Raw genomic sequence first — 24,963 nt, forward strand, 5'->3', positions numbered from 1 at the left:
TTTTTTTAGTAAGGACAAGGTCTTGCTATGTTACCTAGCTGGTCTTGAACTCCTAGCCTCAAGCTATCCTCCCGTCTGGACTTCCCAAAGTGCTGGGATTACAGGCATGAGCCACAGAGCTGGGCCCCTTCATCATGTTTATACCCAAATCCTTTTAGCACAGATAAAGCCCTGACCTTCTGTCTTGTTCAAGTTCTTTTATTTCCAGCTGCCCAAGGGAGCAGACACTCCAAAATACACTTGTGACAGGTCCCTTGTGGACAAGGCCTGCTATATAAGCCCACGGAGGGCACCCAATGGCTATATCCTCACTGACTTGTTAAATGCTGTTGGACAGTGTTGGATCAAAGGCAGTTACTGAGGTTATGTGAACTGCTGACTTATCTGCCTCCCCACTCCCCACGCTGGGCTGGGGAGCATCATTCAGGTTACAGGTGCCTCACATGTCTGTGCATGGGCACAGAGGAATTCACTTGGTGTGAAATGCTAGGAATTGCTGATGTGCATCGCATGTTCTCAGGGGACCTCAGGGTTCTCTCAGAATTCTCCAAGGCATCCCCCCACTCTCTGGACACGTGCCTTTTTCTCACAGAAAGCAGGCGGTGAAGCTCTACAATACTGGCCCCTGTTTTTCTATTAAAAGCCTCTCAGCTGGGAGATAGCTTAGCTGACAAGCTTCTCGCGCTGTCTAGAGACACTTTCTGGATTCAGGATATTAACAGAAAGCTATCAAGGCCATTGATTACAAGCACCAGACGTTAATGCTGGAGGAAAGGAGATTTTATTAGAGAGCTGAACAATTTGACCTTAGGAAGGGCAAGAACCTGTGTAGCTGGGTGACCAGAATGACAGGAGGTCCTTTAAGGGGCAGCTGTCATATGACCCTGTCCTTGAGTCTGATTGGCAGAGTTTGTGTCCTCGCCCCACCCCATGTGGGAGGGGAGCAGCATGATTGGCAGCTGCTTTAGCACTAAGTGGAAAGGGAATAGAGAAGTGAGTGCTGTTGTCATAAGGTGGGAAAGGGATGCAGCCCTCAGGAAAACCACAGATGTTGGCTACTGAGTTGCATGAGGAATAACAGAGTGGGCCGGGTGTGGTGGTTCAGGCAGGCAGAGCACCACTTGAAGTCAGGAATTCGAGACCTGCCTGGACAACATGGTGAAACCCTGTCTTTTCTAAAAATACAAAAATTAGCCGAGCATGGTGGCGCCCGCCTGTAATCCCAGCTACTCGGGAGGCTATGGCAGGAGGATCACTTGCTCCTGGGAGGTGAAGGTTGCAGTGAGCCGAGATCGCTCCACTGTACTCCAACCTGGACTACGGAGTGAAACTCTCTCTCTCAAAAAAAAGGAATAACAGAGTGAAAAAATTAGAAGGTAACTTGAAGTCCATTTAGTCAACCCATTAAGGTGGGGATTAGGACATCAAGACCCAGAGAGGTTGAATGACTGATTTGGCTCCTTGACTCTTCAGTGGCAAAGCAGAGTCCCAAATTCAGGCAGGTTCCCTGACGCTCAGAGCAGGGCTTCTTCTACTTCCTGCTCCATCTGCATTCAAAGCAAGAAATCAGGCAACAGCTAAGCCTGAGGGATCTTCCCAGCACCCCCTGCCAGTGTGTTTCAGTTTGCTTCCCCTTAGAGCATCATCAACGTTGTATGTTCTATGAAAGAGGGTGGGACAAAACTCCCTAAACGCACATGGGAGCCAGCCCCATCTAGTTGACCCAGGGCACAGAAGGGATCCAGGGAGTCACAGAAGACCACTGTTGGCACAGGGAGGGGACATTGAGAAGGACAGCTGGCTCCAGTTGACTCCCCTCCCTCTAGCCAACCCCAGGGTACCCATCTACCCACAGTTTCAGGAGACACCCCAAGGAAGATGAATTGTGCTGTTCACTGAGAGCAGAAGGGGGCTAGGAACTGGAGCCGTTTCCGAAAGCAAGGCACTGTCTGGGGCCCATGACTTGCAATGTGCTGGCTTCATTGCTCTGACAACATGAAGGATGTTTGGTTTTGTTCCCAGCGCTGTTATCATTTATCTTCCTCTTGTAAGAGCTGGCACCCTCCGCCTGTTCCCTCTTCTTTCTCACTCTTTCCCAACCCCCATGTTCAATCCAACTTCCCTATTTGCCTGATCGCCCTGCCACTGAGGGGTGCCCTCTGGTATCTACCCCAGAGGAAACTCTCCCCCATTGGTTCCCAGAAGCCCAAGGGATATCCCTGTTGAACTCAACTCATAAACATTTGCTGAGCAGTTCATCTGGGCAAAGTACTGTGCTCGAGGCTCTGGGTGATAAAACAAAAAACATCAATAAGACGAGTCCTCAGCCAGGCGTGGTGGCTCACGACTATAATCCCAGCACTTTGGGAGGCCGAGGCAGGTGGATCATGAAGTCAAGAGTTCGAGAGCAGCCTGACTAACATGGTATAAACCCTGTCTCTACTAAAAAAAAACCAAAAATTAGCCGGGCATGGTGGCACACGCCTGTTCAGGAGGCTGAGGCAGGAGAACTGCTTGAACCCGGGAGGTAGAGGTTGCAGTGAGCTGAGATTGTGCCACTGCACTCCGGCCTGGGTGACAAAGCAAAATTCTGTCTCCAAAAAAAAAAAAAAAAGACAAGTCCTTGCCTTCAAGGAACCTGTCTTCCAGCAAAGAAACAACTGTAGTGTCCTAGCAGAGGGCATAAAACACAAAACACAGGCATACCCAGAGAGAGAGCCACATGTCTGGAAAGGCTGGGAAAGGGAGCGTGGAGGGCCTTTGAGCAGGGCAGCGGGTGGAGGTTGGAGGAAAACAGAGGCCTGGATGAGGAGTGGGTGGGGAAGAAGCCAAAAGAAGCAAATATCTTGGGAAAACTTCGTGGCTGAGGACAGAAAGAAAGAGAGGAAGTCACCGCTAAAAGAGGAACTGCTATATTCCAGCTCGTTTGAAGGTGAGAGAGGAGGAGCCAGCAGAATGGCAAGGCTGGAGGTACAAGAGAGAGGAAGTCACCATGGAGCAAAGCCCTGACCCGGATGGGTGAGGCAGGGTTAAGACAGCGGGAGGGCTGTCCCTGACCGACAGTGTTTGCCCAGAGCTCCCTGCTGAGGCAGCCAAGACTGTGTCAATTGAGGTTTCACAGCAATCATAGTCTGAGAAGGAGTTGAGAGAACAAGAGTTTTATTGGAGTTGGGAGTCGGGGGTAGAGGGGTTAACCTGTGAATGATAAAGGGGAAGAAGCAGAATTGGCCTGGGAAAGACTGGGCCGTAGCCGGACACCCTCCCTGCCTAATCGGCTTTCATAGGTGTTACTCCCTGTGTTCATTTCCCAGGGCTTTGTAACAAATTACCACACCCTGGGTGGTTTCGAACCGTAGAATAGAAACCTATCTCTCACGGCTCAGGAGGCCAGAAGTTCAAAATCAGAACGTTGACAAGGTTGGTTCCTTCTGGATGTTTGGAAGCAGAACTGATTCCAAGCTTCCTGCCTAGCGTCTCAAGAAGGCTGGCGGTCCTTGGCTTGGAGCTGCCTCACTCCAGCCTCTGCCTCCATCTTCCCATCACCTTCTCTGTGCGTCTCTCTGTGTCTTCCCTTGAAGGACACCAGTCCTGGGATTTAGAGACGTACCCTTGCCTGCAACTGTGCCTTTGAAGGCAGCCTCTGTGTTGATGATTTAAATCCAGGATGATTTCGTCTTGAGATCTTTGATCAATTACACCTGCCAAGACTCTCTTTCCAAATAAAGTTATATTAGAAATTCTGGGTGAATGTGAATTTGGGGGTACATTATTCAACCCACTACACCCTCCCCCATTAATCCTCTTCGTAACTCCATCTCAGCATCTGCCTACCAGAGGGAGGGCCCAAACTGACCCCCTAGCAAACTGAGAACAGTAGGAATAAAATCAGGCCCTTCTGCTGCTGGTATGGCCAAGAGATGGGAAGAGATGGGAAGTTTACTGATCTGTTCTTTCAATCAGCATATATTTATTGCCTATGGAAGATTCCAGAGTTGTGACCTTGGTGGTAAGGTCTTAGGTGGCACTAAGGGTGTGGGGGCTGACACAATAAACTGAAATGGGCCAGTGAGGGCTTGGGGGCCAGAGGACGGTCTGAGGTGGGTCAGCAGCATGGACGCCTCCGGAGGATGCTCGGGACGTGCCTGGTGGCCTGCACTTTCCTTGACAGGTCTTGAGGAGCCATGACTGGCCACCTCTGGGCTCTGACTATTTTCCTCCTTGACCTTCAAGGAGAAATAGACATTGTGTTGGGAGCAATCAGCACCACCATGATCAACAAACATACTAAAAGTATACAACTTGGAAAGATGGGATTATGGATCCACATAAAGGAAACTGGTAAACAAAATCTCATCTTCGTACATCCTCAGGAAATTGGGAACCTGCCGTGTCCTGGAATAACTGCTGGGAACACAGCGAACTATATGGACACTATCCCTGAAAAGGCAAGACCCACCCTGAAACCCAAGAGAAGGCTGATGAGAAAACCCTTTCTTACCCCACTGGCATGTGGTACCGTTTATATTTTGACACATGAAGTTATCCGTATTGTAAATGGATCAAGCCCCTAAAATTTGTGTCTGCAACTCAGAATTGCTTGAAAATTATCTTCTTCCTATTGGTTGAGTTATTCATTTGTTACTGGGGAGAAGTAGCAATTTCCATGTAAGTTGCAACTGGTTGCTTAATATGGTCTTAAGAGACCTATCCTTGCTGAGGCTGTGCCTTTGAAGACAGCTCTAGGTCAACGCTTAGCAGTTTGAAGACATTCCCACAGCTACTTCTGTGGAGGTGGCTTCACAGAGCTTTGGAGAAGGTTCTGCTGGCTACCTGAAAATTTGGGTTGCACTCACCTGTACTCTGGATTGGCAGAAGACCTAACTGTTGTGATTGGTACTCAAGTGCAAAAAGCAGTGTTCTGCCTAATTAATTCCTCTGCATTGATATTTGTATCATTCATGGCACTTTCTGGCATGTCCTGGTTCTGTAGAATGACAACTCTCTTGAAGTCTGAGTGATTTCTGTTCTTTGAGTGTGAAGTAAATTTGCAACTGAGGCAAAATAAAATATATATCGGTGGTAAGGTTTTTTGTTGTTGTTGTTGAGATGGAGTCTTGCTCTGTCACCCATGCTGGAGTGCAATGGTGGGATCTTGGTTCACCACAACCCCTTACTCCTGGGTTCAAGTGATTCTCCTGCCTTAGCCTCCTGAGTAGCTGGGATTACAGGCATACGCCATCACGCCCCGCTAATTTTGTATTTTTTGTAGAGACAGGGTTTCTCCATGTTGATCAGGCTGGTCTCAAACTCCCAGCCTCAGGTGATCTGCCTGCCTTGGCCTCCCAAGGTGCTAAGATTACAGACATGAGCCACCATGCCCAGCCAGGTAAGGTTTTCAATCTTCTTCCATGGCTCCAACCCACATTCTCTGCTAAAGAAGAGATTTTACTTACAGGATCAGCTTCTAGTCCTTCATGGCATTTTCCAGTCAAGTGCTAGAAAATGATAGGTGTGTTTGGCACGGGTGGGCATGAGTGGGGTTATTGTGAGCATGCTTTTTTTTTTTCTTTAGAGGCAGGGTTTCACCATGTTGGCCAGACTGGTCTCGAACTTCTGACCTCAGGTGATCCGCCCGCCTCGGCCTCCCAAAGTGCTGGGATTACAGGCGTGAGCCACCGCGCCCGGCCTGTGAGCATGTTTTATTGTACTGGGCTACCCTAAGCCCTCCCACCACCAAAGATGTAGCCTCTGGAAGAGATTACTATCTGACTTGCCAAGTTACACAGTTCTGTTTCGGGCTCCTGAATCCAATCTAAAGTTGATACACAAGCAGCAACCGGAGGACAGTTTGAGAGCACAGAATCAGGGACGCTGTGAGTAGCTGAGAGCCTGTTTCCATTCCTGAAGAGTTGTGGGTAGAAGGGTACAGCTTGCCTCATGTGGCCCAGAAGCCAGGACCAGTATGGAGGATGGAGTAAGATGGGAAGATATGAAAGGCAGAGAAGTGGACTGAATCCATTATTTGATGATTAAACATAAACAAAAAAAAAAAAAAAGGAATGGGGCTGAGCTCGGTGGCTCAAGCCTGTAATCCCAGCACTTTGGGAGGCCAAGGCAGGTGGATCACCCCTGAGGTCGGGAGTTCAAGACCAGCCAGACCTACATGGAGAAACCCCGTCTCTATTTTTTAAGAAAAAAAGGAATTGATTGGCCAGGGTGTGTTGTTGGCTAGATTTAACAAACAAAAATACAGGACACTCAGTTAAATTTGAATTCCAGATAAACAATAAATCATCCCATACAACATTTGGGACATACTTATACTAAAACATTATTCATTGTTGATCTGAAATTCAAATTTAACTGGGCCTCTTGATTTTACCTGGAAACCCTCCCAGGATAATGAGTTTTTGCCACTGAAGATGTCCAAGCTGAGTCTGGGCCACAGGTGGAAGGCCGTGGCACGGGGATGGGCTGAGATCTCAAATGGCAGCTTGCATTGAAGAGCCCCATTCCTAACCAGGCAATCCCTTTCACCCTCTGCCCAGCTGCAGAGTATCCAGGTAAGGGGCATTCTCCTGCTCAGGGGAGGGGCTGTTAATTCACTGTTCCTGGGCCCAGCAGCAACTTGCTTAGAGCTCTGTCCTCAGTCACCTACAGAAGCCGCTGGCATCCTGCATCCAAACGCAGCTAGCCTGGGGGTGGTGCAGGTGTGGAGCCCTCTCCAGGGCTGGGCTCCCTCCCCCATCATCCCTTATCAAGCCTCTCTTGGGTGGTGAGCTATCGCCTGCCCCTGGGCCATTCCCTTGGCCTGTCATCACCCACACACACTCGATTAGAGGATCGGAGTGACTTACAGGGGCTCCTCTCCCCCAGGGTCAGCATTTGCATACGGTGATGGATGCTGAGATGTCATCTAAACACATCCGCACTTTGCATTTTAAACAAAGCAATTTCCAGAGGAAGCTGGGGGAGCTTTGTCTCCTTCCAGAACGGTTCCTCTGAGTCAAATTGTCTTTCCTTTTGGCCAGAAGTTCCCACATCTGCCGTGGCGCCCTCTCCTCTGTTGTCCTCCTGTCCCTGCTTCCCCTCACCTAGTGACCTCAGTGTGAAGCAGGAGGTAGCCTGGGACACAGAATAAAGAAAGACACAGGTCCCTGACAAGGACCAGGCAAGGACCACCCAAGGTTTCCTCTGTATCCGACACTGGTGTCTCCTTCCCATTCCCCATCCTGCAGAACACCTGTGACTAGGATAGGAGAGCAATCTTAGCCAGGACCAGCCCCCGATAATGCATGGTTTGTGGGACACAGAACATCTGCTCCAAACATCCCTGCCCTGCAGACATCACCATGTCCCTCATCCCTGCCCTGCAGACATCACCATGTCCCTCGGTGCAAGCCAAGCGTGGCCTCCTAGGATCTTTCTGTGCTCTGTCTGGGAATATGGGCTTCCGTTCTGACTTCTCATACCACGCAGCTGAGATGTTTTCCTCTTAGTAAGTCTGAGCCTTCACCCCAGGGACCTTTAGGATGATGATAAAAATGTCCCCATATTATAAGCCCGTAAGGTTCGGCTGGATTTTTTTTCCTCTAAAGACAAGCAGAAAGGAATAAGGTAGGAGGAATGTTGTCCCCAGTAATGTAGTCTGAAGGCCAGCAGCACTACCTCAGCTCAGTTACTTCTGCAGGGCCTGTCTTTGGGTAAAGCCACTTAACAGCAAACTGGCACAGCAATGCCTCCTCTGGTGGCTCCACTGTCACAGAGCGCAGGAGCCGCTGGCCACAGAAGTCTCCAAATGCATGTTTGTGTCTCCTCTCTCCCTTCCTGCCCTGATGGACATGCTAGTAACCTGACCTGAGTTGGGGACAAGCCGTGCCTGGCAGGGGTGAGGGGCAGACATATGTAGCTGGGGGAGGCTCCTGTGAGGCCATGGGCATCTTACAGTAAAAGGAGGGTTGGGGGGGGGGACAAACACCTGTTAAGTGTGCCTACTATGCATCTGGTCTTTTAGACAACAATTTCATAGTTTGAAATGTGACATGGTAGTTAGGAGAAGAGACGTTAATTGAACTTATGCAGATCTGGATTCAAATTTGACCTTTGTAACCTCAAGCAAGTAGAATAACCTTTCTGAGCTTTCGTCTCCCATAAAATGAAGGCAGTGGCATTTACACTGGACACTCATTGTGAGGAATGAAGGGCTCCTATGTGTGAAGTGTCTGGGATATGGGGGCATCCACTAATACTGCCCATTAGCATCCTTACTCTGTGTGATCAGCTGGATTGCACAGATTGGGAAAAGTGCCTGGCCCATGGCTATGCAGCCAGTGAGTGGCAGGGCAGACTTCCGGGCCTCAGCCGGTCTGAGTCTGGAGCCCATGCTTCATCCCATAGCCAGTCCATGGACAACAGAATGCTTGACCCACTGTCTCCAGGTGGGAGAGACAGATCTGACCCTGTCACTCCCTTGCTTGAAACTCCGCAGGATTTTCCATTGCTCTTCCCATGTTGAGCAGCATCTTCAACTATCTGGCCATGCCAATTTCCAACCTTCTCTTTTCTTCCTCATCCTCTGCCTCTATTCAATCAATCAGGTGGTCTTTTTCCAGTTTATTGAGCAGGCATGGAGCAGAGCAGCCTCTCTCTCTCTCTCTTTCTCCCCCTGGACAGCGTTTCTCTTCTTTCTTCCCGAAACACTGTTCCCTCCCTCACCTGGTTAACTCCACTCCTTCAGGACTTGGCCTCAACCTGCTGCCCAGGGCTGATGTCCTTGGACAACTGTTCTTCACTATTCCCACCACCAAAGGCCAGGTTGGTTCCTCCATTAAAAGTCTCTCTTATGTTCCAGTCTCTCGTATAAGATACACTCATAAACCACTAGTTCAATGTCTACCTTCTCTGCCAAACTCTGAGCGCCCACTATACCCCCCAAATCTAGCCCTGTGCCAGATGATGAATGAATGAAAAATAGATAATGAGTCAAAGTGATGTAGAATTAACTGGGAAGTTTTGGACCATTGGCGGGGAGAGGGCACACCTTGGGGTGGGAAAGACTTGCTTTGCTGGTGCTTGCTGAAACAAGACTTAAAACAATGGCTACAGCCTTGGAGCCTGGAGGTGGGTCCCGGAGGGGCACGTCCTGGTTCTGAAGAAGAACAAGGTGCACAGCAAAGCCTCAGGGCAGGCGAGGGGTAACTCTCTCTGGTTCACAGTTTCTGTTCTTGGAATGTGAAGTGAATTTGCAGCTAAGGCAAGATAAAAGACATAGGTGGTGAGGTTTCCAGTCGTCCTCCACTGCCCTCGCCCCATATCCTCTGCTGAAGAAGAGATTTTGCTCACTGGAGCAGCCTCTAGCCCTTTAACCTGTGCAGGAAAATGCTTAAGGGGCTACACAGATCTGGATCAGGGATGGATCAGAGAAGGGAGGGGTGAGAAAGGAAGTGAAGACTTGGGGCACTTTCAGTTGTTTTGGGGTTTGCTGGGTCTTTAGTTCTTTATTTTTATTTTTTTTTAGAGATGGGGTCTCGCTACGTTGCCCAGGCTGGAGTGCAGTGGCTATTCACAGGTGCCATCCCACTACTGATCAGTACGGGAGTTTTGACCTGCTCCATTTCCAACCTGGGCCGGTTCACCCCTCCTTAGGCAACCTGGTGGTCCCCCGCTCCCGGAAGGTCACCATATTGATGCCGAACTTACTGTGGACACCCGATTGGCATAGCGCACTACAGCCTAGAACTCCTGGATTCAAGAGGTCCTCCAGCCTCAGCCTCCCAAGTAGCTGGGACTACAGGCACGTGCCACCGCACCCGGCTGGGTGGTTATTTCTTTGCTAGTGACTGGCTGGGCATTAAGCATAGCATTGGGATTTTACCTGGGACATGTATTAAATAGGGATCCTAGGAATGGGGTTGGGCCCGGCGCAGTGGTTCACCCCTGTAATCCCAGCACTTTGGGAGGCTGGGTGACCCATCTGAGATCAGGAGCTCACAACCAGCCTGACTAACATGGTAAAACCCTGTCTCTACTAAATAAAAAAAAAATAAAGCTGGTGCATGCCTGTAACCCAAGCTACTTGGGAGGCTGAGTAGGAGACTGGCTTGTACTTGGGAAGCAGGGGTTGCAGTGAGCCAAGATGTCACCATTGCACTCCAGCCTGGGCAACGAGAGCAAAACTACATAAAAAAAAAAAAAAGAAAAAAGAATGGGGTTGATAGGTTGCCCTTGCTGCAGTGGGCAGTGCATCAGTCTCATAATCTGAAGAATAGGGTTGATAGCTGGGCATGGTGGCTCATGCCTGTAATCCCAGCACTTTGGGAGGTCAAGGCCTGTAGATTGCTTAATGTCAGGAATTTAAGACCAGCCTGGCCAACATGGTGAAACCCCATCTCTACCAAAAATACAAAAGTTAACTGGGTATGGTTGCAGGTGCCTGTAATCCCAGCTACTTGGGAGGCTGAGGCAGGAGAACTGCTTGAACCTGGGAGGTGTAGGTTGCAGTGAGCCACGATCATGCCACTGCACTCCAGCCTGGGTGACAGAGAAAGACTCTGTCTCAAAAAAAAATAATAATAAATAAAGCCGGGTTGGGGTCTGAAGTATAGATCACATGACAGGGGACTCTTTTCAAGTGTTCCTGGGCCAGCCCAAGCACCTGGTCATCCCCCTCCTTTCGCCCAGCCCCTGTATTAGTCTTGCTCCAAGCTTGTCCTGTCTGCCTGTGGAAGAAGGGGATGGAAAGCTCTGCCTGTCCCTCTCCTCCTCGGGGGAAGTGGAAGAGACTCCTCGGTACCCAAGTGAAAGCCCTGGTGCCTTATGGCTGGATCCAGATTTGTGACAGCTGACAATGGGATCTTTCATAGGTGGGTGGGACATTTGGTTGATAAGGAAGAGAAGTCTGTAGAAGTGAGATCAATCTCCTGGAAAAAGTAAGTAGGAGAAAAGGTCTCAAAAGTCTCTTAGCGGGCCGGGCGCTGTGGCTCATATCTATAATTCCAGCACTTTGGGAGGCCGAGGTGGGCGGATCATCTGAGGCCAGAAGTTCGAGACCCGCCTGACCAACATGGAGAAACCTCATCTCTACTAAAAATACAAAATTAGCCGGGCATAGTGACTCACGCCTGTAATCCCAGCACTTTGGGAGGCTGAGGTGGTGGATCACTTGAGGTGAGGAGTTCGAGACCAGCCTGGCCAACATGGCGAAACCCTGTCTCTATTAAAACTACAAAAAAATTAGCCAGGCGTGGTGGTGGGTGCCTGTAATCTCAGCTAGTCCAGAGGCTGAGGCAGGAGAATCACTTGGACCTGGGAGGTGAAGGTTGCAGTGAGCTGAGGTCGCACCATTGCACTCCAGCCTGGACAACAAGAGCAAAACTCCATCCCCCCCCCAAAAAAGAAAAGTATCTTCTTAACTCTCCTCCCCCACCATTCTGCAGAGAAGGCTTTACTTCTAACCATCAGACACTGGACCTCGAATGGCCAATCCAGGAGCCTCTGCCCATCCCAGGCAAGGGGAGGAAGTCACAAGAGAAAACCCAGAGGTAGACCAGAAGTGTAGGGACAGCCAGCCAGGGACTGGGGCCACTTGGGATGAGGAAGAGGAAGGTGTGGAGTCACCTTTGTTCTTAGCACACTTCAACAGGGACCTCTTGGGTCTGCCAAGAAGGGTCTCCACTTCTTTGAGACCTGAAGCCACAGGTGCCACTTGGCGTCACAAAACCAAAAATTGACATAGAAAGGAACCAGGTCGGGGCAGACTGCTGGACCAGAGCAGTTTCTCCTTGGGCCTGAAGGCTGAGTCTGAACAGAAACTGTCTGTGCAGAGCATGGGATGTTTGCCCCTGATACAAGTGTCAGGGTAGAGGGAGACCAGGTGGGGTCCAGATGGCAGCGGAGGGAAGAGCCCGGTAACAGAATTTGACGCCCCCACACTGTGTTGCCTGGAACTCTGGGTGGAACACAGGGCTCTTCTGGAAGAATGGCTTCCAGGTTTTCTTTGATAATGCCTAGAGTACATCTAAATCAGGGTTTCTCAACCTCAGCACCACTGACATCTGGGGTGAGAGAATCCTGTTAGTGGGGGCTGTCCCGGGCCCTGTAGGACGTCTGGCAGCATCCCTGGCCTCCACCCACTAGATGCCAGTAACCATGCTCAGTGTGACAACGAAAGATGTCTCCAGACACTGCCAAATGTCCCCTGGGGGGAAATTGCCCCCATTTGTAAACTCCTGGTCTAAATCTAGTCAAGCAGTTGTGTACTTGCCAGTCCAGTGAGTTTTCCAGTGCCCCACACTGTTTTTGAAAAATCCAGGGCAAGGTTATAGTTCTGATTCTTCCAGCGACGGTCTTTTCCCCAGAAGCTCACTTTTGGGTTATTTCCCTCAACGGACAAATAATAACATAAAAGGTGGTCACTAAGCTCCTTCTACTCCACAAATGTATGTTCGCCAGATTAATTTAACTTTATTGCCTGTGAGGACAGGTAGAGAGCAATGGAGGGGTTGGCTGGGTGTGAGCAGGAATTCTCAGCTGGGAAAGACCGCCAGTGCTACATCTGCTCTTGGGGGAAGCACATTTCCTGTTTCCCGTTTGGCCGACCCTGTGGCCTAAGGCCTTCTCGGCGATACGTCTCCTCTGAACCTGTGATAGCATCTCACCCTTAACACGGTTGATTCTCCCACCGAATCCCCAAACCTGCCCTTCCTTAGTCTTTCATCTCAGTGGATAACAACCTTACTCTTTCCAGTTGCTGAGGCTGAATCTTTGGAATTACCCACGTCTCCTTTCTTTCTCTCACATTCCACGTTCAGCTTATCAGCAAATCCTGGTGGCTTCAAAATAGATCTAGGATCCAAGCACTTTTTTTTTTGAGACAGACTCTTGCTGCGTCACCCAGGCTGGAGTGCAGTGGTGCGATCTCAGCTCACTGCAACCTCTGCTTCTCAGCTGACGCGATCCTCCAGCCTCAGCCTCCTGAGTCGCTGGGACCACAGGTGTGAGCCGCCATGCCAGCACGTTTTTGCATTTTTTGTAGAGACAGGGTTTCACCATGTTGCCCAGGCTGGTCTCCAACTCGAGCTCAAAGTGATCCACTTGCCTTGACCTCCCAAGGTGCTAGGATTACAGGCATGAGCCACTGTGGCCAGCCTCAAACACTTGTAACCTGCTCTGAAATGCCCCTGCTGTAAGTCACAGTCACCTCACCAGTGGTCTTGTGGCTGGTCTTCCTGCTTCCACTCTGTCCTCTTGAAGCCTGTGATCGACACAGCAGCCAAAGGAGGACAGGATCAGCCAGAGCCCCCATCCTCTCCTCCCAGAGGTGGGCATGACAAGCTTGGGACAAAACTAAGACGGGGTGGGCACAAAGGCGGGGCCAGCCAGGTGTCTCTGGTGGCCTAGGAAGACTTGAGAAGGACCTACCTGTCCCATGGGCTGTATTACCACTCCAGCCCCATTCTCAAGATCCCTGTTTAAATACATGATCCAGATAAAACCCCAATGCCATGTTCAATGCCTAGCCAGACACTTTGAAAGAAACAACAGCCCACTAAACCACCAAACAACTAAAAGTGGTCCTATTAAAATATGTGATCGCATCACCCCCGTATTCAAATGCTTCCACTGGTTCCTCATGTAATCTCTTAGAGTTGCAAGCCACACTTACTATGACCTCGTGTCCCTTATTCCCCAGGGCCTCACACATTCCTAAACTCTCCTCACTTCACCACCTCCCACTAAGTCCGTCCTCTCCCTTCCCTAGAGAGGGTCTTCATCTGACCAGGCTTCCAGCTAAGAAGTTGGCTCCTGAACTTCTTTTCTGAGCGTCCAGTGGATCCCTTCAGTACCCGGAACCTTAGCCACATTCCTTTCATTGATGTTTACTGAATATGCCAAACATACTCTTGCCCCAGCGCCTGGCTGCTCTCTCTGCCTGAAGAGCTTTCCCTCCAGACACCCACACAATCCTCACTTTAACTTTTACTGTTGAATGTAACATCCTCATTGAGACTCTTCTGACCCCTCCTTTTAAAATTGTAGCCACCACCCATTTCTGATCACCCATACCTTGCTTCCCCCGCAACTCACAGAATTTATAACATTCTAACAAACTAGAATTTGGTTATTTGCTATGCCTGTTTTCTCTCTCTTCCTCCCAGTAGATTGTGTGCTCTGTGAAGATGGATTTGGTTCTCTTTAAGGAGATTGTCTCCATGCCCAGAACAGGGCCTGGAACAGGGTGGAGCCTCAGTAAAGATTTGTTGAATGAATAAAAGAATGAATGAATGACTATTAGTTAAGGTTTTCCCCTTTCTTTTTTTCTTCTTCTTTTTTTTTTTTTTTCTAAAGACGGGGTTTCACCATGTTGGTCAGACTGGTTTTGAACTCCCGACCTCAGGTGATCCACCCGCCTTGGCCTCCAAAGTGCTTGGATTACAGGCATGAGCCACCACACCCAGCCTTTCCCCTTTCTTTGAAGCTTCACTTTTATGCTAACAAAAGAGAGAGAGAGAGACAGAGAGAGAGACTAGAAAATGACTGGAGATGAGGACATCGATGAGGTTAAGTCTTGAAAATATGAGCTCTTCATTGGTCTGATCACAGTTACATGTATAAATGGAAAAAGTAGCACAGAAAATCCTAGCATACAGATCATCAAATAAAGATTTCATTTTGACTGCATTACATATTACAGCTGACTTTCTTTCCTAATTATTTTTTTTCTTATGATAACAGCATGAATACCAGCTGTGTATGCATTCTTTTAAGGTGAATTACCTAAAAAGAATCTACAAATTGAGTACTTTCATTCCCACAAGTACATAATGCATATCATGCATGAGACCAGCTAGGTGCTGAGAGCAAAGATAACCATGTGTTTCTTCCACGAGCTTCAGGAGACTTACAGACCTCTCACTGAAAGCTGGCCAGACCCTGAGCTGTCCGCATATGAGGGTTCTGCGGGTGTTACGGTTGGCCGGTTGTCTTCTAGACTACCAACCCACCCCTTACCCACGGTGCAGCAGCCAGGCCATGGCATGGAAGTGATTCTAACCCAAGGTAGTCATGGTGATTCATTAAGGGACCACACAAACCACACGAAGTGCAGACATTTTCCATGCTTGGAGAAAGAGATTTTCTTTATCTCCCAGGGTGGGAAACAAAAAATTGACCACCTTCTTGCTACCAGGAAAGAGACTAGCTTGGGGATGAAACAAACACATAGAAGAAATGAGGGAATAGGAAAAGTTGAACCATAACCCTATTTACTTTGTGAACTTCTGGATCAAACCCTGCCTGATGTCTACCCCACTTGTGGACTTCACATATAAATCCAATAAGCCAGTATAAGCTGAGGTGTCTTTTACGTGCAACAAAAGGCATCTCGAAATATCATGTTTGATCTCCCCTCTGTTTCTCACTGGTCCTGAGTGTGTCCTGGAATAACACGTGGGCTGTGCTATCAGTGTTGTGTGTGTCACAGAAGCAATTCAAAATCCTAAGCCAGTGAATTGGTCTTCATTCACTTACATCTGCTATCTCATTTCTCTGGCTTTAGTGAAAATAATCAATTGCTTTACCATTAATATCAAAAGTGTAAAAGCAACAGGGAGCTTCTCAGAACTACATCATACTTCTCAAGTTGCACTCCTGAGCTTTGCTGCTGAACACGCTTTTAAAATGACAGCATGGGACTCCCCAAGGAACATGGAGGCTGGGCTGCCTCTCCCAATGGCCTCTCCTAGCCTCGGCCTGAGACCCAAGGGCAGTGCCATCCAGGGGACAGTCAGCCCAGAAAGACAATGTGTGAAGAAACTCAATAGGCCTTTCCTTATTTATTAGATTCCAGATACATGGGACCAGGATGGAAGAATCCTAGGGCATTTGATTTACATGGGGGTCTCTGGGAGAACATATACAGAGGCGGAAAGACGTACAAGTAGGTGATGCTGCAAGAGGGAACTGCCATTTTAAAAAATATATACATCTTAAGAAGCCATTCCAGCCATATTATCATTATTAGAAAATAAAACAATCTTTCCACATAGTGCTTTTCTTTGGTGCTGTTCCGTGAGCATGGACTCTGGACCCTTCAGTCTTCTTGTCACCCTCCACTTCTATCTGCACAGAGGGAGGGCGGAGTCTATGGGGAAAGGGGCCCCGACACAGGTGGATACAGGTTCTAGCTCCTCTGAGGCTCTGCCCGCCCGACTCTGCTGGAGTCTTGAGAGCCTCTTACTTGGTTCTTAAAGTGTGGCCTGAGGAAGTTCCCTATATGCAAAGATCGGGTTTCACACATGACAAGTTCACAAAGTGACAAAGCCAGTCTGGAAACTTCAGATGAAGACAAGGGGACCAAACAAAACCCAGCCATACCACCTTCTCCATGGTTGGATTTTTATGTTTTATTTCTTGGTTCATTTCAAATGACCTGTATCATGAGAGTACAACTGAGACAGGCTGTTTCCTCTTTACACACTTCCCAGAAATGGCAGGTTTGGGGTAAACTTGAGCTCTGTTCCACTGGGGGGAGGGTCCCCTAACCTCTCCTCACTTCACCACCTCCCACTACGTCAGTCCTCTTCCTTCCCTAAAGAGGGTCTTCATCTGACCAGGCTTCCAGCTAAGAAGTTGGCTCCTAAACTTCTTTTCTGAGCATCCAATGGATCCCTTCAGTACCAGGAACTTTCCCATTGGATGGAGTTCCATTGTTATGAATACGTTTCCCGTTGTGATGTGAGTTTTAAGTGTAAAAGCAGCTTCCACCTCATGGACGCCAACTATCAGGACTTCCGCCCCACTGTGCTAGAGGCGCAGCTGCCGGGTGCACAGAACGCCCACCCGCTCCAAGCCAGATGTTGCACGCTGAGCCAGAGATGCTTTCCCTAGGAAAGACGGGCAGCAGATGCCACCTGGGTCCTCCAGCTTGAGCAGGAAGTGAGAGAGCAGGGTGCCACCACTGCCCCGCTGCAAGGACACAGCACAGTGAGGCTAAGGGAGCCCCATGGAGCACACCCCAAGGTCTCGACTGTGAAGGTTTCCCCAGAGCAGGCTCTCAGGGCACAGGCTCTAAACACTGTGCTAGACTCGGTCTGCAGCTGGTGTTCCTTGACACTGAGGGGCCTTCGCCCCGAATGTGCGCCTCCATCCAGATCGGGGAAGAGGGGCTGCATGGAGGGCGACGGATGCAGCATCCTGGGTGATGGCGCAATGCACACTCCTCAAGTGACTCAGACCTGATTTCCCATAGGCAAGGGGAGTAGGGTGGACATGTCCCTGCTCTGGGAGGGCTCTTGAAATCCTTAACATTTTCTATATGGGACACCATCAGAGAGCTGCTCTGCAGTTTGTGGATTTCGGCCAGCTCTCCCTCCTGTCTGGACGTCCTCAGCAGGTCATCAACACGAGGTTCCCAGGGTAGAGCCAGGGAGGCGGGACCAGGGTTTCAATGGAAAAGCTGCAGAAAGGCACCTGGCCTCCTGGTGTCCCAGTGCTGGGTGAGATCGGCCTGCCTCTCTCGATGAGGCAGGTTGGACTAGAAGGTCGTGGATGGGGATCCCCGCGGGGTTGCTCTGACCCCTGCTTGCGCAGGCAGCTGATTAGAAGGGGCATTTTCCATCCTGGCTTGATACTCTTTTGTCCTTGGGAGATCCTCTAAGCTGCCCTTACCAACCTGCGAGCACAGATGGGTGTTCAGGGCTGCCCCTTGAGTCAGTGAAAACCTTCGTGGCCATCCACAGAAACAGGGTGACCCATTGTCCCCATGTGCCTGGGGCTGAGGAGTTCCTGGGACAAAGGAACATCCTGGGCAAACTGGGATGGTTGGTCACCCGGCACAGCAGTCAGGGGGACTGCAGGGGTCCTGCCAGAGAGCTGGTGTGCACACAGTGCCCAGGGGAGCTACACCAAGCCTCTGGTTGTGCAAGGGTGGCGGGAGGCCACCCTCCTGTGGCACTGGCATGCCAGCCCTGCGGCATGATGCGGAGTGCAGAGAAGGGAAGCCAGGGAGGATGAGGCTGGCCGCCCCGCTGAGCTCCCTCCCTTCGGGGCCCCTCCGCCCACTTCTCTCAGCTGCTGGGCCTTTCTGTGCTTGGCGAAGATTGGTTTGGGCCTTTGCCCATGCTGCCCTGATCCTCCCCCTAGGGTGCTCTCGGATGCAGCCAGGCTCCTGAGCTTTTCATGGGCCCAGCTGGCCTACACCTGCCCTTCAGGAACAGGGGGAAGGCAGGAAGCGGGAAAGGGTTCTGGGGAGAATGGTGCGGCCCCCGCTCTTCTCTGTGCCAGCACGTTCCTGTCTACAGGCCCTGGAGTCACTGTGGCTGGCTGAACCCACTGGGTGAGTGAGCTCTGAGGTAGGGTCAGGAAGTAGCGGAGGACTCCTGGGGGAGAAGAGGAGGAGGACAGGTGGGCACTGGCGTGGTGGGTGACAGGCAGGGGGCAGGCCCCGAGGGGGTGGGGTGCCCAGGAAACATGTGAGCTTTAGCCGCTGCTCTCCTGTGGGTCCGCCCTGGCTGAAAGCTGAATGGGGACTGTGGGAGGTATGGGGCTCTCGAGGGGCCCCAGAGGATCTCAGCAGGCAGGGCCTCTGGAAGAAAGATGCTGTTGTCCCTTGAGTACCTGCCCTCTGCAGAAGGAAAACCTCCAGGTGGTACCCAGCCTGAGCACTGCCCACCCAGGCCATGGATGTGGGGGGGGGGGCAAGGGAGTTAGGAAATGCACATGCTGCCTCTTAGTGGTTTGGTGGAGGGGAGGGGCACTTGCTCCAGTGGTCTCCACTCCCGAAGGGAGTCAGCCCTGGCCCAGGCCTCCGCACTGCCCATGGAGAAGGAAAGACATACCAAAGAAAAAGCCAGTTACAGACGAGCCCCACGCCCCTGCCCCCCCATCCCCGTCCCCCACCCCACTGCACCCGGGAGTCTGCACACAGCCAGGAGCGAGAAACCCCTGCCTCTGGGACAGCTCAGAGCCATGATCCAGGGGTTGAAGGTGGAGGCTGGTGGCTGTGGAGGGCTCCACCTCGGTCTGTCCGTTTGTCTGTCTGCAGGTGGGCATGGTCCGTGTGCGGGGCCATCAGACCTTGGCCTCCAGCATCTCCAGGAAGAGTTTGTGCATGGGCACCTTGCCCTGCAGTTTGACGCTGTAGAAGTGCTGCACGGCCTTGGCGGCCGTCTGCCGCAGCAGGGGCAGCGTCAGCAGCAGCTTGCCCGTCCTCCGGGGCTCCTCGTGGCGCTGGCTCAGCTCGTAGTCCTGCAGCGCCTCGTGCAGCAGGTCCTGCAGCTTCTGGACAGCCTCCAGATCCTCGATGTACATGGAATCTGTAGGCACAAGGACGAGCATTAGCAGGCCTGGCTGGGAAGTGCTCACTGGCGTGGGGGCCATCTCAGGGTCCAGGAGGCAGGATGCAGGCAGGCAGGGGGCACTTCAGAACCCTCGCTTCACAGAGAGACAGTCTGAGGCTCAGAGAGGTTAACTGCCAGTCTCAGGTCACAGAAGCTAATGACAGAGCTGGGACTCAAACCCAGGGAGAGACTGCCATCTACAGAGGACATTTCTCAAGAGGTCACCAGGGGGTGGCAGCAGAGACCCTGGAGCCAGACTGTTGGAATCTTGTGTCCCCTACTTGCAGGCTGTGTGACTTTAGGCAAGTGATTAACTTCTCTGTGCCTCATTTTCCTCACTTGTAAAATGACACAATAGCCATACCTACCTCAGAGGCTTAAAGAAGTTAAGCAGGTCAAGGGTTTATAACAGAACTTGTCACAAGTCAGTGCCCTGGTAGCGGTATCACCCCCACCACCGCCCCTGGCCCCTACACTACTATTACCTTGACAACCACTGCAAATGCCTGCCAGGCACCAGCTCCCCAAGTCTTCAGTGCAACTGCTAACCTGACAAAATTCTGATTATAGGACACAGAATACAGGCACAGATACAGGGGCTAAGCTCCATATCAGGGTGCCCCGTGGTGGCAGCATGGGGCACGGTGATGGAGAGAGCTCTAAAATTGGGGTGTTGGGAGTTCTCTAAAATCTTGGGGAAGGTTTTGAACTTAGGCCATGAACTAGGGGTTCAAACAAAATGTACCTAAATCCCAGCATGGCAGGGAGGCACCTGCTGACAGCCACGTTACAGCTGGGCCTGTCCTGGCTGTAAAGCACGGGGATGCGGACGCACAGGGTGGTGGTGAGGGTGACTGAAGCAGCACATTACCCAGAGCTTGGTCAGCACCTAATCAATGTCAGGTCATGTTATCACTCCTGTGGGGACTCAGCTGGGGGTGAGTGCCCTTGCAGGGCTGGGTCTTCACTGGCCCCACACCTAAGCCTCTTCCACACTTTCCTGCTCCCTGCTACCAAGGCAGTGAGCCCTCCTTCGTCATCGGGTAGGAGATGAAGCATGGCCCCATTCCTACACCTAACATGGCTGGGCCCTGCCATCTGGCTCCTAACTCCTGCCAGCTCCCTCTCCCCACCCTCTCCATCCTTCTCCCCACCCTCCCCAAGGAGGTTGGCAGCTGCCTTCGACCAAAAATGAAATAAAATAACATTGCAAGATTAATTTCTTTGCAATCCATCAGCAGGTCTGTATCGATGGCATTGATAAACTGTTAATTACAAAATCAATGGCTATGAATTTTTTTCTGCTGTCAAGGAGCTTTGGGGATGGCTGGGATGTGGGGTAAATGTCGGCCAGCAGGCTCCCAGGGGGCCGGAGGGTGGAGCCACAGTCTGCCTCTGATGTGCTTGGGCACTTCCGCCCAGCGCCAGCCCCCTGAGCCACTGAACCCACACCTGACCCATCCCGTGCACTCAGCCTCAGCAGTGGCACCTATGGCAGCCCTGGAGGCTGCCACTAGGACACCTCCATGGGGTCTCCTGGCCCCCATCCCTCTTCCAGCCAACACAATTTCCCTATTGAGCCTGGGTGATCTTTCCACCTCAAGGATGGGGCAGGTCACTCTCCCACAACCCTTCCTGGCTCCCTGCACTGACCCCATCACAATCCAGTCCCTTCACAGCCCTTGAGCTTCTGATCTGACCCCAGCCTGCTTTTTATTTATTTATTTATTTATTTGAGATGGAGTCTTGCTGTATCACCTAGGCTGTAGTACAGTGGCACGATCTCGGCTCACAGCATCCTCTGCCGCCCAGGTTCAAGCAATCCCCCTGCCTCAGCCTCCTGAGTAGCTGGGACTACAGGCACACGCCACCACGCCTGGCTAATTTTTTGTGTATTTTAGTAGAGACGGAATTTCACCATATTGGCCAGGATAGTCTTGATCTCCTGACCTCGTGATCTGCCTGCCTTGGCCTCCCAAAGTGCTGGGATTACAGGCGTGAGCCACCGCATCCAGCCCCCAGACTGCTTTTCTAGCCTCTCCGCCAGACTGGCCTGTTCTTTCCCCATTTCCTGCCTGGTGACTCCATTACAGAATTTTACCCTCCCTCTTCCCATCCTACCGAATCACCTCTTGCTTTAAGACCTCACTCAGATTCTACCTCCCCAGCCGAAAACAACGTACTCTTCCTTCCTTGAGCCTTTTACATGATCCTCTCTTATGCCAGGAATCACCGGCTCTTTCTGCCACATCCAAGTTCAGGGAGCAGGGGCTGCATCCAACTAGGTCCTCTTCCCCAGGCCACCCACTATGCCCAGCAGAGCCCAACAGAAGAAACACAATGAGCTAGGAGGGATCTGTGCCAAGCACAGTGGCCAGGGCCTGATGTGTGTAACTGCACATTCTTCGCAATGAGCTGCTGCTCTCCCTATTTCACAGATGAGGAAACCGAGGCTCAGGAAGTTCACGTGGCTGGATACTCAGCCAGTAGGTGGCAGAGGCAGGATTTGAACCCAGGTCTCACTGACCCTGAAGTACATGCTTTAAACCCACCCTGCTCCAAGTGTGGTGCACAGGCTGGCTCCCACCTGCCCTCTGGATGTTACTGGTCTCTGATAAGAAACTGAGAGTAAGCATTTAGAAACTTTATAGCAGTTTGGAAGGATGATTTCTATTTATATCTATTATATATAAAAATTTAAAAATTGGTCTCATGTTTTGTACATCTGGTTAATTTCATTTTTCTAATAATGTGCTTTTGTTGTACTTTATAAAATGATCTGTCCATAATGGATTGAATATTTTGAAACATTTAAAAATGGGTCCTTCATCACAGATACTTTGGCAAGCACTCCTTTAAATCATTACTTTGTTTTATTTATTTATTTCTGAGAAAGGCTCTCACCCTGTCACCTAGGCTGAAAAACCATTGTTTTAAAAAAAAAAAAAAACACGACTAGCCAGCATGCTTTCTGAGTATCTACTTGGTAACAACAGGGCCTCATGCTCAACTCCTCTGTGCTGGGAAGGGAGCATTCCCGCCATCAAGGCCTGTGTCCCCTCTTGGGGGTCAGCCAAGGCCTCGAACATCACAAACTCCTCCCCGACCTCCAGCTTCTCATCCTGTGCACCAGCTGCAGGATGGCTCTCTACGTGTCACTGGGGCAAGAAGTCTGGAGACCTGAAACCTCTTCCCATGTGACAAAGTGTGCACTCAGGCAACGTCTGATGCCAATCGAAGTTCCTGATGCATTCATATTGACAGACCACCGTGGGTCCTCAGGTGGGGGGGGTGTGTGTGTGTATATACATGTATGTGGGTACATATGGGGGTATGTGCATGTACATATATGTGTGTTCACATGTGCGGGTGTGTATGCATGTGTGCATGTGTTTGTATGGATACATGTGCATGTGTGTATGTGTGCAGGTCCATGTGAGATCAAGGAAAGAGCAGCTAAAAGCTGGCGTGGTGTGGTCCAGTGCCGAGGACCAAGGAAGAGTGGAGGAGGTGCTATCTCTTTCCTCGCCTCTCCCAACACAGGCAAGCTTGAGCTCTGTGTCTGGTGTAAGTGAGGAGAGCCCAGAACAGGGGACTTTGCTGTGCCTGGCTTTGTCACCTTGCTTCCTCTGCTTTCACTGCTTTTGCTCCTCCTCCACCTGTCGGAACTCCCAGGCCCTCTGCAACGACTGGTTCAAATGCTCCCCTCTGTGTAGGGGAAGCACAGGGCCGTGATGCTATTCCGTATGACACGTCATTGTACGAACATGTCATTATGCATTTGTCAAAACCTAAAGAATAATACAACACAAAGAGTAAGCCCAATGGAAACTATGGACTGTGCTCAATAACATGTCAATGTTGGGTCACTATTCGTAACACATTACTGCACTAATGCAAGATGTTAATAATAGAGGAAACTTCTGGGGAAGGAGGATATGAATGGCGTGGTTGTATGGAACTTTATGGACTATCTGCTCAATTATTCTGTAAATTGGCTGGGCACGGTGGCTCACCCCTGCAATCCCACCCAAGGTGGGTAGATCACCTAAGGTAAGGAATCTGAGACCAGCCTGATCAATGTGGTGAAACCCTGCCTCTACTAAAAATACAAAAATTAGCCAGGCATGGTGGCAGGCGCCTGTAAGTGCAGCTACTCAGGAAGCTAAGGCAGAATTACTTGAATCCAGGAGGCAAGGTTGCAGTGAGCCAAGATGGCGCCATTTCACTCCAGCCTGGGCAACAAGAGCAAAACTCTGTCTCCAAAAAAAAAGTTATTCTGTAAATCTAAAACTATGCTTTAAAAAAAAAAAACAGCATTAGCATTCTCTAACAAAGAATGCACTACAATTTTAAAATTCCATGTGTAAATAATCTCTGTGGAAGTATGCAAATTTTTACTATTATTTTGCATTCATTTATTATTAATAAAGATTTGAACTAAAAAAAATGGCATCCTTTTCTGTGTTAGCTCAGGTCCCCTGGGAGCAGAGCCTGAGACAGGGGTTTAGGTACGGACATTTATGGAGGGTATGTGTTCAGGAGAAAGGATGTGGTAAGGCAGGAAGCACAAGGATGGAGACAGCGAGGCAAAGATGGGACCTCAGCGTCAGCCTGATCCCATGCAGGGCTCTGATCTGGACTGTTGTTCTCATGTGGGTCCACCATTGCCTGGCGGTGCCAAGGGAAGGGCCACATAACCCTGTAGGCAAGGCAGTGGAGGGTAGGCCCGGCAAAGGGGTAGCTGTAAGCTGTTAGCAGCTGGGGGATGGGTGCACTAACCCAGTAAAAGGGGTCCAAGTGGGTCATCAACAGCACCCCCTGCATGTGCCATGAAGCCATGTGCTAGAGCGACCAGCAGTCCCAGTGTGCCAGGGACTGACGAGTTTCCTGGGGTGTGGGATTTTCAGCGAAAGCAGGACAGTACTGAGGGAACCAGTTGGCTACTCTGTGTGTACTGTCTGCAGCTCTCCCTTTTCCATGTGCTGATAACACTTTGTTTCCTCTAACATTAATAATAATGATAATAATTAATATTTATTGAACATTTCCTCTAGGCCATGCACGAGGCTGAGTGCTTTATCTTCAGTCGACCTTTAATACTCACAAAAGCACTTGGGGCTGAGCATGGTGGCCCACACCTGTAATCATAGCACTTTGGGAGACCAACGTGGGTGGATCACTTGAGGACAGGAGTTTGAGACCAGCCTGGGCAACACAGCAAAACCCCGTCTCTACTAAAAGTACAAAAATTAGCTGGGTGTGGTGGTGCACGCCTGTAGTCCCAGCTACTCAAAAGGCTGAGGCAGGAGAATCATTTGAACCCGGGAGGCAAATGTTGCAGTGAAGCGTGAGGCGAGATTGCATCGCTGCACTCCAACCTAGGTGACAGAGCGAGACTGCCTCAAAAGAGATTTTTTAAAAAGTGCTTGGGGCCAGGCACAGTGGCTCATGCCTGTAATTCCAACACTTTGGGAGGCCAAGATGGGCAGATCAAGAGGTCAGGAGTTCAAGACCAGCTTGGCCAATATGGTGAAACACTGTCTCTACTAAAAACACAAAGATTAGCTAGGCATGGTGCTGCATGCCTATAGTCCCAGCTACTCAGGAGGCTGAGGCAGGAGAA

The 24,963-nt window shown here is 50.5% G+C and overlaps 1 protein-coding gene across 3 annotated transcripts in view; it reads right to left on the reverse strand.

Annotated features, from left to right (window-relative positions):
- Nucleotides 1–18,897: 18,897 nt before the first annotated feature.
- ESRRB (estrogen related receptor beta) overlaps nt 18,898–24,963 on the reverse strand; it is a 184,942-nt gene continuing 178,876 nt past the window's right edge. For all 3 annotated transcript variants that reach the window (XM_017528576.2, XM_017528575.2, XM_037738511.1), the window contains exon 7: nt 18,898–19,313. In XM_017528576.2, coding sequence (XP_017384065.1) covers nt 19,069–19,313 — 245 coding nt within the window. In that variant the 3' untranslated portion in view covers nt 18,898–19,068. The remainder of the gene's footprint in view (nt 19,314–24,963) is intronic.

The sequence above is a fragment of the Cebus imitator genome, unplaced genomic scaffold (assembly GCF_001604975.1).
Source record: "Cebus imitator isolate Cc_AM_T3 unplaced genomic scaffold, Cebus_imitator-1.0 Scaffold54, whole genome shotgun sequence".
In the NCBI taxonomy this organism is placed as follows: Eukaryota; Metazoa; Chordata; class Mammalia; order Primates; family Cebidae; genus Cebus; species Cebus imitator.